Source organism: Hyalella azteca, unplaced genomic scaffold (assembly GCF_000764305.2).
Source record: "Hyalella azteca isolate HAZT.00-mixed unplaced genomic scaffold, Hazt_2.0.2 contig3126, whole genome shotgun sequence".
In the NCBI taxonomy this organism is placed as follows: Eukaryota; Metazoa; Arthropoda; class Malacostraca; order Amphipoda; family Hyalellidae; genus Hyalella; species Hyalella azteca.
In genome coordinates this window covers 17,232-35,922 of record NW_025933379.1, presented here as the reverse complement: position 1 = coordinate 35,922, position 18,691 = coordinate 17,232, and the positions used below count along the sequence as shown (strand labels likewise).

General features: G+C 43.7%; 1 protein-coding gene across 43 annotated transcripts in view; it reads right to left on the bottom strand.

Annotated features, from left to right (window-relative positions):
- The window catches only part of LOC108664648 (longitudinals lacking protein, isoforms A/B/D/L), a 55,072-nt gene that overhangs the window by 22,187 nt on the left and 14,194 nt on the right, over window positions 1-18,691 (bottom strand). For 2 of the 43 annotated variants that reach the window (XM_018151271.2, XM_018151270.2), the window contains exon 5: window positions 13,989-15,071. The exons of 18 other annotated variants lie outside the window; for them this stretch is intronic. In XM_018151271.2, the coding sequence (XP_018006760.1) occupies window positions 14,127-15,071 (945 nt within the window). In that variant the 3' untranslated portion in view covers window positions 13,989-14,126. 23 more of the 43 variants (XM_047885802.1, XM_018151287.2, XM_018151274.2 and 20 more) reach the window with 23 other exon arrangements.

Here is an 18,691-nt window from a genome sequence, read left to right as displayed (position 1 = left end):
AGCGAGAACGTTTTTTACGGCGCTCAACCAATGCTAAAAAACACACATCTATAAAAAGGTCCTAAACACACGTAAATGAACGCCATGTTAATTGCTCTAAACTGGAGGAGTACTTGCAATTAAACGTTACGGAGTCGCAACAATTGGGAATTAAGGACGCGTAGGAGCTACATGACAGGATCCCAAGTGGCGTTGGAGATCATTTTTGTGTTTTGCCTTGTGGCTGCAATGAGGACAGGGAAACGGTCTCTCGTTGGTGTGGGTACGCAGATGCCTGTCCAAATGAGATTTGAACAAGAAGCTCTTAGAACAGAAGGAACAGTTATACACTCTTCTGTCAGCAGCAACCCAAGAAGACGCATGAGGACCAAGAGCTTCCCGTCCGTCGCTTCTCATTACAGCATCACGCTTCTCGATGATCCAGTTGTTGCGGTCCTGGAGAACAGCACGGCAAACGTCAGCCATTACACCGTCACCAAGCTATGGAGCTCAATTCAACATTCCTCCCCCTCTCACTTTACTTAAATCCAGTGTAGAAAATATTTTCGAAAATGGAGAAAAACTCAATTGTAGAAAATATTTTGGAAAATGGTGAATGAGTAAAATAATTTAGTCGAGTACGTAATTTTTCTCGCCCATATGACGAATCATGTGTTTCTGCAAGTCTGATTTTTGTCTCGACTTGTGAGGACAGATGGGACAAGGGAATGGTTTCTCTCCCGTGTGTATCATCATGTGACGCTCCAAATTGAACATGCGAGGGAACTTCTTATGGCATATCTTGCAAGCGATGCCCGATGTGTTAGGATTGTTTTCTTCTGCGCTAGTATTGAGGGCAGGCGCCGAGCAACCGACTGAAAGGCGATTCCAGGAACGAGGAAGAACCATTGACGTATCTCGAGCAATGGAGCAACGTGGAGTGGAGATGGCGGTAGTGCGATCCAACCAAGCGGAAGGAGGCAGCGGTGACTGCAACAAACAAACAAGCAAGGCTTGCGTCAGATAGCACCTGGATCAACGACGCCGATAAATCACGAGTAAAGTAATGACAATAACGCGTTTTCATGCTATGTGCAAATTACTAGGTACGTATCAATGGCACTAACGTTGCCATGGAAAATCAGCACATTTCCGGTTCAAAAGTGTATTTATTGACGATCAGTGTACATTAATTCCAAGAATCGAGATAACGCGTAACGTGTGAAAGTTTTCCTCGTCAGGATGCCGTGTCGTCAGAATTTGTCTGATTACGAACAATCCAGTTAAGTGCATCGGAGTTGTCACTTCGAACGCCAACTTGGTCATTGGTAGCTATGTGGTGATGACTAGAGATATGTCTCTGTAGGTCCCCCCTATGTTTGGCTCGGTACGTACACTGGCCGCATGGGTACGGTCGCTCACCGGTGTGTATGCGCATGTGTCGAATCAGCTTGGACGGGAAAGGGAACTCTCTACTACAGTAGCGACAAGTGTATCTGCCAGCAATGGCCTGATCCAAGTGAGATGCAGACGTAGCTTTCGAGATAGATGACGACATTAGCATTTGAAGCTGCAATGCAGCATCGGTTTTCGAAACATCCGCTAAGAGGAACGATGAACCGTCAGCCACCGGATGTCTGTCGTACGCACTCCTGGAGATTGAACCTATTCGTCGCTGATGCTGAGCAGCACCAACAGGACGACGCCCGCCAGCAGCAGCATCGATGCCCACGGCACAAAACCCCTGACGAGGGAGAAAGTATCACTGAAGTATGGGAGATGAGCCCGGAATTTTTTTCTGGGAACTCCGAAAGACATACATGAGTCAGTGGCACTCCCGAACACCACAAAATGTTAGTAAAACTCAACTAATGGTTAAAGGTGTGGTCCACACGTTTCTTGTTTGTTGTCATTTATTGCTTAGTTTCGAGCACTTCATCGATACTTTCTCAACGGCGAACGTCTTCCGGCGATCAATACGCATTGTCAAACTAATCGACAAAACGGAACGATACAAAAAAAAATCATACAATAACATCTTTAACTGGGTAGTCCCTGACCGATATTTGCTTTCTTACGATCAGATAAACTCAGTGACATGAATACTTTCTCACTTCAAGCTTATAAAATATGAAAATTAATTTTTCACGACATTCCAGAAAAAAAAAACATGAAAAATTGCTATGTACTTCGCTCATTGTACGGAAAGTAGCAAAAGTACAACACCTATTCAAAAGGTATTCCTTGGTGCTTGAAGATGAAATGACTTTTCAAGTTGGCTCTGTGTTTGGCTCTGTAGGAGCACAACCTGCACTGAAATGGTCGCTCATTGGTGTGAGTGCGAAGGTGTCGTTCGAGGAGCGAGCTGAACGAAAACTGACGAGGGCAAAACGAGCACTTAAAAACGGTTTCACCGCCGCTGGGTGTTGTCGATGACTGGGAACGAACACTTGCGGTCAAAGTATCATCGGTTGAAGATCTTGCCCAAGCATTAGATTCACTATTTTTCGTAACGTTGGACCAGACGATATTAGAATACAGAGAACGCCAGGCTCGTCCAACGTCAGACGAGCTCGAATATGAAGAGGCAGCAGCAGCAGCAGCCGTCTTGTCTATGTAAGTGGAGACCGCCAGTGTTGTAGGAGGGACTCCTTGCTCAGAACACTCCTGAGAACACATCAGGCAATCAAATGTGAGTTCGAACGTAAATTAACGATGTGAACAACAGTTACAGTTATTCCGCTTACGTCGCCATTTTATTAGCCAACGCGAAGTAAATTTTTCAGTTACTATAAAAACACGCTAATAATTGTTGGAAGGGAGGGTTATTCTTTGTGTACGCAAGATAAGTGTTTCTTGAGATCCGACCGATGCTTGGCACTGTATGGACACGATTGACAAGCGTAAGGTCTTTCATCTGTGTGAGTCCTCATGTGACGAGTAAGTTTAGATGCGTAGAAGAAATCTCTGCCACAGTAAGGGCAAAGAGCCGAGGAGCTTGCAGGTAAATTGGAGAATGAAGAAGCTTGTTCAAGGTCCTTTCTGGATTGCAGGGAAGAGCAGAAGGAACTGCTGCTCGCCTGTTTGTAGCCCTGAGGACGAACAGGGAAGCGATGAGAGGACTGATTCATTCGATTCCACTTCTTAAAAGACGAAAACAACTAGACGAACGCCAAGATCAGTTCATCATCGCCATTTCAAGCTTTGTGTTTTGGGACTTCTCATTATCAAGACTCATGCACAAGTTACGCAAATCACAATTTTATCAAGAACAGACGTCAAATATGACAGAAAAATTCCCTGATTGCAGGTCGAATCCAAGTTGAGACAAATGAACGTTGCAGTGCAGTTTGTTTTCAACGACTGCTTCATAATATTTAGGAATCCGAGGTAATCTTTTGGTAGCAAGCAAGTTTAGTCAATGATTCATAGCCAATTTGTGTATAGTGATGAGATGTTTCTTGAGATCGAACCTATGTTTCGCACGGTATTGACAATGATCACAAGGGAACGGCCGCTCTCCTGAGTGCGATCGGAGATGCCTGGCTAGTGCAGCTGGGAAGGGAAAATACTTGTCGCAAAGTAGACAGTATCGGTCTTTCGAGGTGTTCAGTTTGCAGAGATCTTCGGGCAGCGCCCGAAGATCGGTGTTGACGGTGAGGCCAGCTTGCAATGTCACATTCGACAGTCCCGCAGGGACACACACGCTCTGTTGGAGGAGAGAACCCAAACCTGAGCATCGAACACATGAAAAGCTCTAATAGGCTTTTGCTTTTAACAAATACCCGAGATTTACTCTTTAGTAAAACTACGGCGTTGGGCAATAAAAAAACGAACACTGGTGATTTAATTCGCCATAAATTCGACGAACTAATTTTTCTGCACTCTAATTCTTTTTGCTTTGAATCAGCTTCTTAGCGGTTTAAATATCCAGACATTAGTTCCTTTGCATAGTTCATTCTCGATATAAGTGAAGTCATTCCGCAGGGTTCCGGAGTTTCTTGAAGACTCCATGTGTGGCCATGTGCTGCTCTAAGTTAGCTTTCTGTTGACTCCTGTGCGGACAATAGGGGCATGGGAAGGGGCGTTCACCAGTGTGCTTGGTCATGTGGCGCCGCAAAAGAGATAAATAGCCGAACTTCTTGCCGCACACGGTGCAATCGAAGCCAGACAAACGTCTGCTAGGGGTAGTCAGTCGTGCAGCTGATGTTGATCGTAGTCCATCGTGTGTGGTTGTCGTATCTAAATAAGAAGCATCCGAAGAAGAATAACTTGTTGGTGCACAGGCGTACGCAGGTGAGGCGAAACATTTTAAGCCCTGTAGAAGAGGATGAGCATCAGTAACCGAAGAAAACCCCCCACTTTGAAAAGAAAGGCCCACAACTGCTCGATCATGAGGATAAAAAGCGAAGCAAGTTAATAATCAAGACGATTAAAATTCGCAGTCGCCACAAAACCATCTAAATGCTAAACAAATTTCATACAGGGGCTCAAATTCACCAAAACTTGTCCAATTTATTTGTTTAGCCTTTGCTTGTATTATCGCTATTATGGCTCATCCAGTGACACTTCAATCATGAATTCAAAGAATTCATTCATTATGCCCGTATTTTCCAGCTAACTTTCTGCAAAAAATATCGGCTAAAGGACGATACGACATGTCTTCGTGGCATTTACAGAAGCGCTTTACCTATCGATGAAAGACATTAGCGATGTTTGTTGAATATATGGCTGCGGACTTGCTCTTTACGCGCCGCCTTGTAATTGCAATGCGGGCAAGCGAAGGGCTTCTCTCCAGTATGCGTCATCATGTGCCGTACAAGCATCCATCTGTAGACAAACTTGTAGCCGCACACGGGACAAACGTTCTGTTCTTTCTGTAAGAGAAGCTGTTGCTGGCGATGTAAGATATTCGACTGAGGATCTGGCACATCAGAGCTCATGAGGCCGCCGGTCGAGGAACGATCAAGCGACGCTGTGAGACCTCCTGGTGACTGCGAAGTTGATACAATCTGTCAGAAAACAAAATACCCGTATCACATAATGCTTCACACGTCGTGTCCACGCTCGCTCAAATCCAAGGTCTGAAATTTATTAGTTGCAGCACAATCACATAGCGATCGTTGTATTCATCAGCCTAATATGTTCTGGACGAGTACGAGTCGACAATCATCTTTGAATTCGCCGTGGTAACAATATGACGAGTATCATGCTTCGAACTTAAATCTCTCGATATTTACTATTAATAACGAATTTGACAGCCCATAACAGTAGTGACACCCTTACAATATTAAAAAAAATTCTGAAGCACAAAGCTGCCGAATAATCAAGCACAGTTTATTCTGAACGCAAGATCATTCGCGCCGAAGTAGTGTAAACATTTGTGAAATTTTTTCAACGGTTTATTCTTTAGAGCCTGATAATTGATCAGAAACACGAGGCAGAACGCTTGTTATAGTCGCAGAATTCGTATCAGAGTGCCGGGTCATTATATGTTTGGTGACGTCGAACTTCTGAGCAGCGGCATAAGAGCAGTAAGGGCAAGAAAAGGGTCGTTCGCCGGTGTGAATGCGTAGATGACGCTGCAGTAAACACGGCCACTTGAAGCTTTTCGTGCAGTATGGACAGGCTGCGCGAGCGCCAGTATTGGAGTCTTCGTGCTTAGAAGAGTCTACAAACGCTGGAGTTGCTGAAGAGAACAAACGAGAAGGCGAATGACTTAGCATAGGAAGACCGGAGGACACTGCAGGATTCAAGGTTGGTGGCATTCCGAGAAGTGGAGCGCATCCTCCACCAAAGCGTCCATCACCATCACCCTGTGGGAGTCACGCGAGGTACAACTCATCATATGCACTCATGAAATCAACGATTTTCGCTATTTTAGTTTGCGGGATCTAGTATACAGATTATTCGCCACTAAAGATACAGTAGACCTAATCACACAAAGTTATTCAGCTGACTGTAGTTATACCATGAACAGTTCTCAGATGACGATGTAGTATCTCCTTTTGATTGAATCTTTGGTCGCACTGAGGACATAAGTATGGGCGTTCGCCAGTATGAGTCCTGACGTGTCGCGCCAATTTTGAAGGAGTGTTGAATTTTTTGTTGCAGAAACCGCACATGTGCTTGGCAATCCGTGAATACCAATCTATTTCGACATTGCCGGCACCACGATAAGATTCAGGCTGTGATGATACGACGAGATCTCCAACGTACGAGTTCTTGGGTACGTATGTTCCAAATGACCCGCCGTAGCTAGCAGCTGTCCGCTTACCCAAATGAAACACATCTGAAGTGGCTTTGTTACTTGCACTGTCTTCTGCCCTCGCTGTTATCATGGTCGAAGCTTTGCTAGACGATGGTTCCTAAGAACAAGAAGGAAAGGGACTGTCAACGCAAGACCACTAAGAAACGTCTTCAAATCAATTTACAAAAGTTAAGCTAGAATCCATGGCAAGCAATGTGAGAAAAATAAAATTGTTCAGCAATTTGTCGTGAAATGGTCATGTGACAAATTCACTAGGAACAGGAGAAATAGAAAATCTCGAAGAAATCAAAGTTTATTAACGAATACATCACGGTACACGAAGTACAAAATATACTTATGCCTTACAAGAAATTTAGACCGAGTCCTACCAACGGGAGAACCGATGCATTCCGACTTCTGTGGCAATTTACCCTAAACACGGAGAGGTTTGCGCCAGCTCACCATGCCACTTTCTCATATGAAGATACAAAGTATCTTTCCTACTAGAGCGGTACGGACAGAGAGAACAAGCAAATGGTTTCTCTCCGGTATGTGTGTAGATGTGGTTAGCGAAGTGCTGCCGCCGATTTTTTCCCACGAAAGTCCGACTACAAATAGGGCAAACCAAGCCCTCGTTAAGGCGTGACTTCGGTGGAGTGCCAGAAGAAACGCCGAAGTTCGACGTCGCGTCCGAGGCTACGGAAAGTCCAACCTGCAAGACCACCAACAGACTTAGTGTCCCGTCATATTACAAATAGGACACGTTTATTCATAACTTATGTACGTTTCTTTGCCGTAATTTCTCCAGCGATAAAGCGTTCCTCTCGAATATAATCTAAAATCAGAATCAAATTAAATCATGAAGATCACCAACAATAAAAATTACATCTGTTTCCAGATTGTTCGAATGCTAACAATGCATTATAACGGTTGGCCGTAATTTGCTCAGGGTTCAGAATATAATTTATTATTTGGCTCCAAAGGAACGTTCCGCACACAACTGATTTGTATTGGCGTCGAGCTAATTATTTGAATCCATGGCTGCTGTACTGGACGGCGCGCTAATAGAAAGTTGGGTGTCAGCGTCCTCCTGCCGATGAACGACATGTCTGTGCACTCTGGCGACGTGAAGTTTCAATGAATCCAGTCTAGATGAACGCTTAGGACAGAGCGGACAAGAAAAAGGCTTAACGCCAGTGTGAACGGCAGTGTGTCTCTCCAACATTTGTCGCCGATTGCGACCGACGAAGCCTTTACCGCACACTTGACACAGCATTGGCGTGGAGTCCACTCGACTGAAGCTAGTTGCATTAGTGATGCCACCCATGCCATACATCTGTAAAACACCATAGCTCAACTCAAGACATGTACCACCATTTCCAGTCACTATCTTGTATTAAAACAATTACTACTCCCCCTGTTAGTTCAATAAACAAATCTGATAATATTCAGAAGGGCGCTTGGGACGCCGTAAGCCCAGCTGACTGAGAGGAGCCTTCGATTAGAGCGTCACTAAGTTGGTGCCTAGATTTGATGTGCCTACGCAGATTGGAGGCCTGGTTGCATCGGAAGTTGCATAGCCTACATTTGAATGGCTTCATATCGCTGTGGACTATCACGTGACGTTGGTAGTTCTGCATCTTGCACGTAGAAAACGTCTTAGGACAGTGTGGGCATTGGATGACCTTATCGGAAGAACCAGTTTTATTAACGACGAAGCATTCATCTTGAGCTGCGCTAGACCACATTGATGACATTTGTGGAAGAATTTCAATTCCACGACGGATATCTTGACAGGCCCATCGCACTGAGTCCGTGGCAGCAGAAAGAGAACCAATCGCCGAGCTCGTTGGCACGGTCCATGCATCACCAAGACAGACGGTGTCCTGCAACATGCATCGACAATTCAGTTTGATGCCATTTATAACGAGGATACCTGCAAGTACTGCTTCCTAAATGCGACACAGGAACACATGCGTCTATGCGTTTACGCCCCACAACACGTCACGTGATCACGGCATGTGGTAGCAGGGCCACTTGCTGACCAATTTATATCACTGTCACTGCACTAATTGACGTTTTATAGACCACGATACGCAGTTGACGTGAACCTTCAAGTTATGGCTCTTCACCAATTAGCGGCATAGCAACCGTTGGATGGGCGCTCCGCATGTGCCGGTATAAGTTGCTACTCCGATTGAATTCGCGAGAGCAAACAGAACACGCGTATAGAGTCTTGCCCGTATGTGTCAGAAGATGTCGATTGAAGTCGTATTTGCGAGAGATTTGACGACCACATATGTGGCATGGGAAGGCTTGCTGCGAGTTGTCATCAGCTGTGTACGTACGCTGCGGCCGCAAAGATGAAATATTTTCCGAGGCCTGGGCGTGAGCGCGGAACGTCGTTGAGGAGTCTTCGGACGAGTTTATCGCCTGTGAAAGATGAAAATATTTCACCTTTCCGTCCATAAGCAGTCATCTCAACGGTTCAGAGAGTTCAGAAAGTGTCAAAAACATAATGTAATTAGAGAATGAAAGCGAACGCAAATTAACCAGCCAACTTTTGCTTGTATTACAAACATAAGTACTGACACGCACCGATGTCAAATTGAATAGTTCATTCAATGTTTTCCTTTTAACACAAACTAGCAGTAATCAAAAAAAGAACTACAGAGTTTAATAATATAACAGAATATTGACAACTGCCACAAAAGAATGGAATTGGTACGGAAATTCAAGACTAGAATGAAGACATTAGCATCATTGCTGAGCAGCATGTTGAAGAAACACGTGTCGTTTAAGGTTTCCTCTTTTAAGAGACTTGTACGGGCAGTGAGGGCAAGTATAAGGTCGTTCCCCTCTATGCGTTTTCATGTGGTCTAGTAGATTGCGTTTTGGATTCACTCCGCGCGAAACAAAACCACACAACGAGCACGAAAGTACGTCTTGGTCGAGTGTGGCAGCAGACGGTATCACGAGTGAGCCTCGCGTTGCATGCAACTCAGCATGATTTTCATTCAGGCGCCATGACGACGTTCTCGACAGCTCGCGTTCCTGCAACAATGAATTCTTGATACGCCACTTAAATCCTTCCAAAATTGTTAGCTGAACGACACAATAAGCAATGAAACTTCATTCTGTGTGGCAATCATTGACCCGCACGACAGGCAAACTAAACTCATGAGAAGGTAACTAAATGCTCTGACATTTAAATTCCTTCCACCAATCGCCTTAAAAAATAACTACTCTACTCTAATAAAGATTCTTTTGGAATTACAATCGACTTCTGCATTATTTGAAATTGACAGCCCTTTCGAGTCGAGTGAGGATATCTTTCTTGTTGGTCGATGATCGCAGAGCGAACAGCTTCAACGTTTTTTCTAGTAAATGTTATCTTGCTCCATGTGTCTACAAGACATGAAGAATGTACCTACTGAAATATTTCAAGCAAAACAAGCATGCGACAGTTCGTCCGATCCCAGTGAGCCGTGCTGTTTGCAGAACCCGGCAAACGTCGCTACTCCGACAGGGATAACCAATTGAAGAACCATCGAACTTTCAGCCCAGAAAACTATTTCTGCGAGTTATTTCATAAAGTAAGCACCCAATTGTCATTCATCTCAAAAAGTACACATCATTACGAATCAATAAATGAGAACGACATCAACTGCAATTCACCGAAAATTGTTCATTTTGTTTCAAGTATTCTATCACCTGATGCTACATAAAAGCATCATTAGCGGCACGACTACTTTTCCTACGCCATCGCAAGCTTCAATAAACTAATCAAACGCAGGTCGTTTGGTAACTGAAAGTTCTCATTTCTCTACGCAGAACGGAAAACGGTTATCCTTTAGGGGAAAATTCAGAAGAGGTTCATGACGTGGTGTGGAAGTGCCGCACTTTAACATGTCTTGCAAGGTTATAGCTGGTGCCGGCCTTATAGGCACAGAAGCGACACGGATGAGGTCTTTCACCCGTGTGAGTTCTGTAGTGACGAGTCAGTAACGTAGTCTTGTATTCTCCTCTGAAAACTCGACCACAGACTTTGCACGATAGCTCTGAACCATCAGTCAAAGCATCAGAGGGACGAGATAGAAGAGATGTCGCGCTTGAATCTGAAGCCCATTCTGGATATGTACCATCCACCGCATCGCTCTGAAAAATTGATACACATCTCTCAGAGCGTGCGACATGTGTACTGGATGCTATTGTACTCCGATGAAGGCAACTTTCGTCTGTGTAATGACAGAAGTAACAAATTGACCAACCTGAAGCATTCATAAATCACGCGACTTTCATTAATTTGGCGGAATGAGGGGATCTTCGAGCATGGAAGAAGCTCCTCCATCACCGGTTGCAGTGTAATGTGCTGGTAAAGCGTCTTGACTGGCCTTGCTGCCGTGTACACAGCGGATGTGACGAAGTAAATTACTTGACACATTCGCGCAGTATGAGCAGAGAGGGCACTGATAAGGTCGTTCACCCGTGTGAGTAATTTTATGCCGGCTAAGCAAAAACTTGCGATTAGCTCCATGGAAGATTTTGCCACATTGCTCGCAAGTGACAGTAAGATGAGTGGCATCAGTAGCACTATTTGAGGAGGGGATAAAAGATGTAGCGTCTCTATGACCGTGGTAAAGGTATTCTTGGAAGGAAGTTTCTCCGCTCGCTCGACACCGGTGTTTCTCCTGAAAAGGCACAATAGCCTCGGTCAGAAGCCTTAACGTCTCTAGCGTTCGAGTAATAAAACACGTAAGAATGGGAAATTTGATAGTAAAATGTGTATGGATAAAATGTTACTAAAACGGGATATTTCCGCGACTAGACATGTTCAGCAATTAAACCGCACTTGGGACAAAAATAAATTTTGCAGGAAGAAAAAGTACTCGAGAAAAATATCAATTTATTAATAATCATAATTCTTCATAATACATTGGTACAAATCTAATGGAATGTGTAGTTCAGAAGACCAGCTTATGCTTAGACTAGTCATAGAAAAATACGTTCAAGCTACGTACAATATGAGCAAGGAACGACCAATATCAGGTCCATATCACTATAATTCGAGTCAATTCAAAAGCTAAATCTGACGATTCAACAGTGTAAATATTATCCTAAGCTTATTTCTAATGGAATGTTTTGTTACCATAACACAATGTTGGAATTAAAGCACTATACGCTTATAATAACAATTGATAGCATGGTGAACCAGCCAATAGGATGCATCGGTAAACATTGACTTCAAAAGAAGTATACACTTAGACACTAACGCAGTTCATAGCAGATGCGCCATAAATAGCTGTATTAACTCACACAATAATTAAAATAAACATTTCCAGCAAAGGAGAAGTCTCGATCATTACAAATTTCTTAAATTAAAAACTATTCATGACAAACCCCAGCGGCGAAAAGTCTCGCATACAGAGCAAATGTCTCTCTGAGACGAATCACGAATAGCAACAGAAACCAGTAACTAAAAAAAGTCGCATGCACATACACAGCAACTTGACGCCACGACTAAATCATCACTCAAAAATCTTGAGTTCTTGAAAAATACCACAATGAAGGAGAAATCCAATACAATTTATGACGACCTAAGGAGAGGACGATGAACCTGAGAAGGGAACATTGAATAAACCTCGAGTTCCTACTTTTCGGTTTAATAATACATTAAATAATGCAGGCTGGGTTGGACAATTATGCTATCATCAGTTAACACCACGTTGAAGTAATAAATCTCATCCTCGTCTGCACAACATTTTATGTCATCTCACATCGAACCAAAAGAACACGGTACAGCCATCATCGTGGGTATCAACTGATGCACAACAAATCGATATGGCAAACGATCTGACGAGCTGGAAGTGATTCGACCCACGAGTGACGAAGCCCTATCCATTGATCATGTCTCATATATACGGCATCGTATTGGAAGAATCAGAGCCGAACTTGCGTTGAGTCTTCGGTGCAAACTGCTGCAGATAGGCTTCGACGGCAGCTTTAACCCTGTCATCGTACGGGCTCACGCTAAGGCCTATGAAGTTGCTCGCTTGCTTAAACTTGTGATAAACACAAGAGCCTTTCTTGAGATGACGTATCATGTGCTCCTTTCTGGTTGCCCGGTAAGGACAAGCGGGACAGGCAAAAGGTTTCTCTCCGCTGTGCGTCCGCACGTGCCGAACAAGATTATTGCGGCGGTTCTTACCAGTGAATTCTTTGCCGCACTGCCCACAGGCGTCCACTTCCTCAGCCTGCAATGAGATGAACAACCACACCGTTACATTTGGCACTCAATTTAATTGTTTATAGTTCACCCTGCAACTTCTTACTACATTAGAGTACGCTTTCCCATTTTAACATTCAACTAGCGAATTTTGCAGCGAGAACGGCGTGCCCTCAACCAATGTGAGACGATAAGTGGACTTGGAAAAGTCAATACGGGAAACTTCGCAGTTAAACGTCGAGCCGAAGCAGCAGAAAACCGGAATAACATTCAATTGCAGGTTTCGAAACTTCGTCCAACAGTAATTCCAATTAACGAATCAAGGCGCATTGCGATGTTGTGTTCTCATATGCCGGATGAGATGTTCCTTCTGATTTGCTTTATAAGGGCAGAAAGAACACTGAAAGCGTCGTTCTCCAGTGTGTGTTACCATATGTCGATCAAGTCTATATTTTCGTTTATTTCCATAAAATACTTTGAGACACACATGACATTGACTATGTTGGTCAGCTGGCAGACCGTGGTGGTCCGGATATCCAGTTCCATCTCCTTCATTGGCAGAATCCATGCGGCCGCCCAGCATTTCCAAAGATCCACTGCTGCCATAAACGAATCCAACTTCGTCCTGCAAAACAATCCCTAACGTCAAACTTCCGGGTACAATGTCCATTGTAAAGTAACTATATAAGCTAAATAATCAATTTATAAAGACATCACACAGATGTACGCTTGATTCCTAAAGCACGCAATTTTCTGGCATATTCGGGAACGAGTTCAGAAACTTTCCTACTCGAAAGACCTCATATTCAAGGCTTGATGTTGAATATGGGTGAGATGGTAGTAGCGGACGATTCTGCAACTTCTGGTGGAAACTGACTGTTCCTAACACCACAATGCACGGATTTGATGTGCCTGTTAAGGTTGCCCTGCTGAGTAGCACGGTATGGACACATGGAACAATGAAATGGCTTCTCTCCGGAATGAGTGAGGAGGTGACGGTCGAGACGATACTTGCGACTGCTGCCATAGAAAACGCGAGGACATTTGTCACACTCCAAACCAGGGCCCAAATCGCCTGATAGCGGCGGATACGATTGCAGAGGCAACGCGCCGTCTGTGCAGTCGAAAGCCTGCAACACAACAGCCTGTCAACGTTATATCCGCCATTTAGTTTTGGTTCCCAACTTCCCATTCAACTAAACGATTCAGCAGCAGACGCTAGGTCGCAAAAAACATACTTATGTCGGTTATTTATGTTCATGAGGCCATCAAGAATCTTAAAAAGCTGACAGTTATTGTCGAAATCTGCAGACAAAAAGAATATCGATTGATAAATGACAGAAGCGTTTGCTATCGAGAAAATATAAGTTAATTGGATTCAATGCGCCATGAAAACAATCGCGTGCTGACGTCAAAAAATATTTAAATTTCCATACTAGCCAGCCAATATAATACTTGGATCAGTTAGAATGCTACTCTAAAACAAAACCGCGAATTCAAATAACTTGTAAGGATATTCAAACATTGGAAGGTAAAGGGCAGGTCAATTTATTCCGCAAGACTACAAGACGCAACAAATCAAATGATTGTGAATTAGTTACAATCCAGAACTTTGATCAGAAAACCACAAGATTAATTTTACGATTAATGTTACAATTTACGAGACTAGTTTTACTGGCTTGGTTCTCTCAAAAGATCGTCGTCAATGTTATCAAACAAATTAGACAAGACTGGAAACCCTATGTCATCAGAGCCGGAAGGCAGGCTACCAATCCAGAGACTTGCAGGGACAACGGAAGAGCTTTCGGAATCTGACCTCAAGATCTTATGAACGTTGCGCAAATGTCGATTGAGGTTACCTAATTGGATAGAACTGTAGGAACACAGAGAACACTTGTGTGGCCGAACTTTCGAGTGAGTTAGCATGTGATTCTCCATGTTTTGTTTGCGATTTCTACCATACACAGCACGACCACACACTGGGCATAGAAGTGGAGGAGGCAACGAGACTTTCATGTCATCTGTTGGTAGACTTTCCCGTAGGTTAGAATTAGAAATTGTCATATCAATCGTATCATTTCCCCAGCTTCGGCTATCACCGTCGAAGTCCTCACTCTGTCCTCCAGAAGCAGCGAATTCATCAGGATTCTGACTCCAAGCTGGAACGAGGTTATCATTCACTACAGTTTTGGCATCATTGGATGAAGTCGAAAAACTGGATTTGCAGGACACTATCCTTAAACCATGCATTTCGTTTTTGGCCGAATCGCAAGGATTTTCAGGAAATTGAACTGAACTTGTCGCCCAATTGGAAGATTTTGTTTGAGCAGGCAATTCAGATGAAATCGCAGTACTACAATCGTTATTTCTACTCAAAGCCTGTTGTGTTGCTTCAGAATTAACAAGTGCGACGTCTCGAGAACAATTAGAAGTAGATGCTCTAATATCATTGACGCGTACAGCTAAGTCAGGCCTAGGTCGCAAGGGAGTGTCGGATATGTCAAAGGAGCGGACTCTGTAGACGCTGCGACTGCGGCTCACTGTCGTCTTCAAATGAGAGGAAGTTGCTCTCTGGATAACGCATATTCCATCAGGCGGGGTTGAAGTCACATCAGCCTGCAAAAATACGCTACGTAAGCTGTTCAAATTCATTAGATGAATTCGGGGCGTGCGGGAAACGATATACAGGTACCTCCAATGGCACCGTCTCACCCGCTGAATGTTTTGTCTGCTGTCGATGATATATCAAGTTGCTGTTACTAAATTTGCCATAATATTGGTAATTAATAGCAAAACCTTGATTCCGACTCCGCGAGTGATACCATATGTTCACAAGAGTCGCTAAGGTGGATGTCGAGGTATATCAGCATCAAATGCTCTTGTAGAAACAATGATAACAGAATGCAGCGCAACACTTGGCGATCTCAGTCACCCCACATACTGTGTTTCACCAATAAAATTTCAAAAATCTCGGCAGTTAGTTTGACGAAGCTGAATTAAACTTCCTTAAGACGTTAGAGCGAATTCATAACTTTTTATATGCATCCTGTATAGAGATAGGAAAAAAAATTCGTGCGTTTGGCGAGCGGCCTTTCACTAGCTGTTGGAATAACAATTGAAACCTAAAATTAGTTAATGACGCGAATTATAAAATAATTAAATTTTTGGGGAAATTTGAAAACTAATACCAAAGATTTCAATTCAATTTGAACGGCCTGGGTCAGGCTTCATCAGGAACGTGAGTATTACCTACAGTATTTTTACCGAACCAAAATTTACACTAACCTACATAGATAATAAAGGACACTGAAAGATTAAAATGAAGTCATAATTTAATAGCAATAATTATTACGAATGTACAGTTACTTGGCATAATTTTCTGACAAAGAAGTCATCATTTATTATTTAAATTACGCCCTTAGTCGTATGAAAGTTTCTCATGTGACATTGCGTTTTCATTCAACCAGACTACTCAAATTACTTCTATTTGAAGTATTTCTTAAATCAAAATCTGTATTTTCAAATAAACCTATATCAAGTAATAATAAAACGATCTCACAAGTCTTTCTCACAATAATAAAACGATCTCACAAGTCACAACTTTCTTTCCGAAAAAATGAACGAACACCTAATATAAACTCAACGTACATTTTAAACCAAAATCGATCATTTGTCGGAATCACAGCCAAGGCGTGGGCCGACAAGCAGAAGAATCGAAAGCCTGCTTGTGCATGGAAACGACGTGGTGCCGTAAATTATCTTTTCTGTTGCTGCGGTGCGGACAATGCGGACATAGGTATGGTTTGACACCGGTATGGATCAGCATATGACGCTCTAGTTTCTGCTTCCATGTGGCCATAGTGAAGACCTTGCGGCAGTAAGGGCACGTGCGCCGCTCAACAGGTGCGTTGGAAGCAGTTTCAAACAAAGAAGTTGGCCAAAAGTCCTCCAGCAGAAAACCAGATGACGGTTTAGAGCCTTTCTCATTAGGCGATTCAAGAGTTGCATCCGAATTTCGGTCCTCTAACTTGCCGTCACTGCAGCCACTCGTCTGCAACAGCATGACCAATTCCAATCAAATTTCCGAAAAATTTTAACACTATACAAAATAATGATCTTTACAAGAAACTGAAGTTGCTCAAGTTTTCACGATAACTTCAATCTTTGTTGTCGCACTTTAGTAGCTATCGCTCGTAGCTTCGCTTTTGTTGCGGAAGTTTGAGCGATTTTGTCGTAAATTAATCTGCTTTCGAGAAACTGAAATCAAAACAAGATGAAGAAGAACCGGAGAAAACAGAATGCAACGGATTCGCATGAGTTTCCGTTGTGCCTCCACTGACGTACGAGTCTGAACTTGATCGATCGCCTTGTGTGCGAGACGAGAGATTTTTGGCGATTGTTACAACTTCTTGAGAAAGTGATACGGCGGCAGAAGGTACGGCGGTTGTGGATGTCGCGGTTTCTGAAGTGTACTTCTTAGCAAGCAAGACAACTCCGTGTCGCCGGGTCATGTGGAGTTTGAGGGCATCTTTGCGCGCACACTGGTGAGAGCAACACGGACACGCAAATGGACGAGCCCCTGAGTGAGTGTTGATGTGTCGGTCCAAGCGTTGTTTCCATGGCGTCACAGGCAAAAACTGCTTGCCGCACACACGACAGCGCCTTTCATCGTCCAGCCACAACATGAGCTCTTCAAGGCTCCGAGATACTGGCGCCTGTAACACATGGAACTGCCATGAGATCTACACCAACTGATCTCAACCGCATACTTTGCATTTCATGACAATTTAGTCGCTAGTAGTGGCAACAGTTGGGCTATCCGCCACTATTTAGACCGCAATAAAAATTACTGATTGACTGGGAAACTTGATTCAAATTAGTTCACCGATGTCCATTCCAACGCTGCTGAGATTATGTAGCAGGAGAGAGTAAACTTGCATTTGGATGAAAATAAAACACTAGGATGTAAATTTTCCATCCGATTAGCGCACTTCGAGCTTATTAGTGGAGTGGCAAATTTTCAACAACTTGAACCACACCGAGTAGAGATGGTCCAAATCCAGCCAAAGCTAACTGAGGACCGTGGCGCAACTTGACGTGTCGTTTGACGCTATCTTTCCTGGAGCTTCGGTAATCGCAGAAATAACACTTGAAGGGCTTACTGCCACTGTGAGCTATCATGTGACGGTTGTATTTCTTGCTCCATGATGGATTTTCTCGGTCAAATACCTTGTTACAGATGGGACATACTTGCGTGTGCAAGGCTCCGCGGTCGACGGAAGAAACCTGAAATGTATTACATGGCATCAAATAATTTTCTGCTCAGCCATCTACAAGGACTTTTCTTCGCCGGTCTAGAATAAATTTTTACAAAATTGAAATCACGAGCTACCACTTTCTTCCTCTCGAAGGAATATATGATTCGAGGACATATCTACAGGTCCAGATTGAGCAAGAGAGAAAAGCTTGTCCCAGTGTTTTCGCTTGATGTGCATGTCGAGATTCTGTTTTATGTTAGCACGATGACTACAGTAAGGACAATGAAACGGTTTCTCTCCCGAGTGAGTAATCTTGTGACGTTTCAGCAGATACTTCCTATTGATGCCCACGAAGCGCTTTTGACATATATCGCAAGTGACATATTGCGTAGATAGAGAAGATGACGATTGATGTCCACCCAAGTTCAGTTGACTCAGTCCTTCAGTGAAAGGAGCTGAGACGGCCGCAACAGCAGCAAATAAAGCTGGATTGACGGCAGAAGGAAGCGAGGGCCACACGTTGCACCCCTGAAACACCAACAACAGGGTCTTTGTCACTTGTGCCTCCGTCTAACTTCTCCGCTCCGCCCCTTAAACCATAACAAACCTTCCAACATGTAACCACCAAAGCTTTAAAAGATTCTACAGCTAAAATTTACGGAGTATAATTCACATACGCATCAAGAAAGGAAGCCGATGTCGAGACATTCGATAGGGACGTTAGCGGAATTTTAGAGCCGAGAGAAGGGGAATTATCCGAGTTTTTGTGAGGTAGAGCTTCAGCCGAGAACACGTGTGTTCGTTCGTGAGTGAATAGATGTTTCTTGAGGTTGCCTTTGAGAGCGGCGCGGTAAGGGCAGTGTGGACAGGAGAAGGGACGCTCTCCGGTGTGTGATAGAAGATGTCGCTTACAGTCTTGCTTTTTGTTACGTCCATAGAACACCTTGATGCACCATGGACACCGCACACCCACGCTCT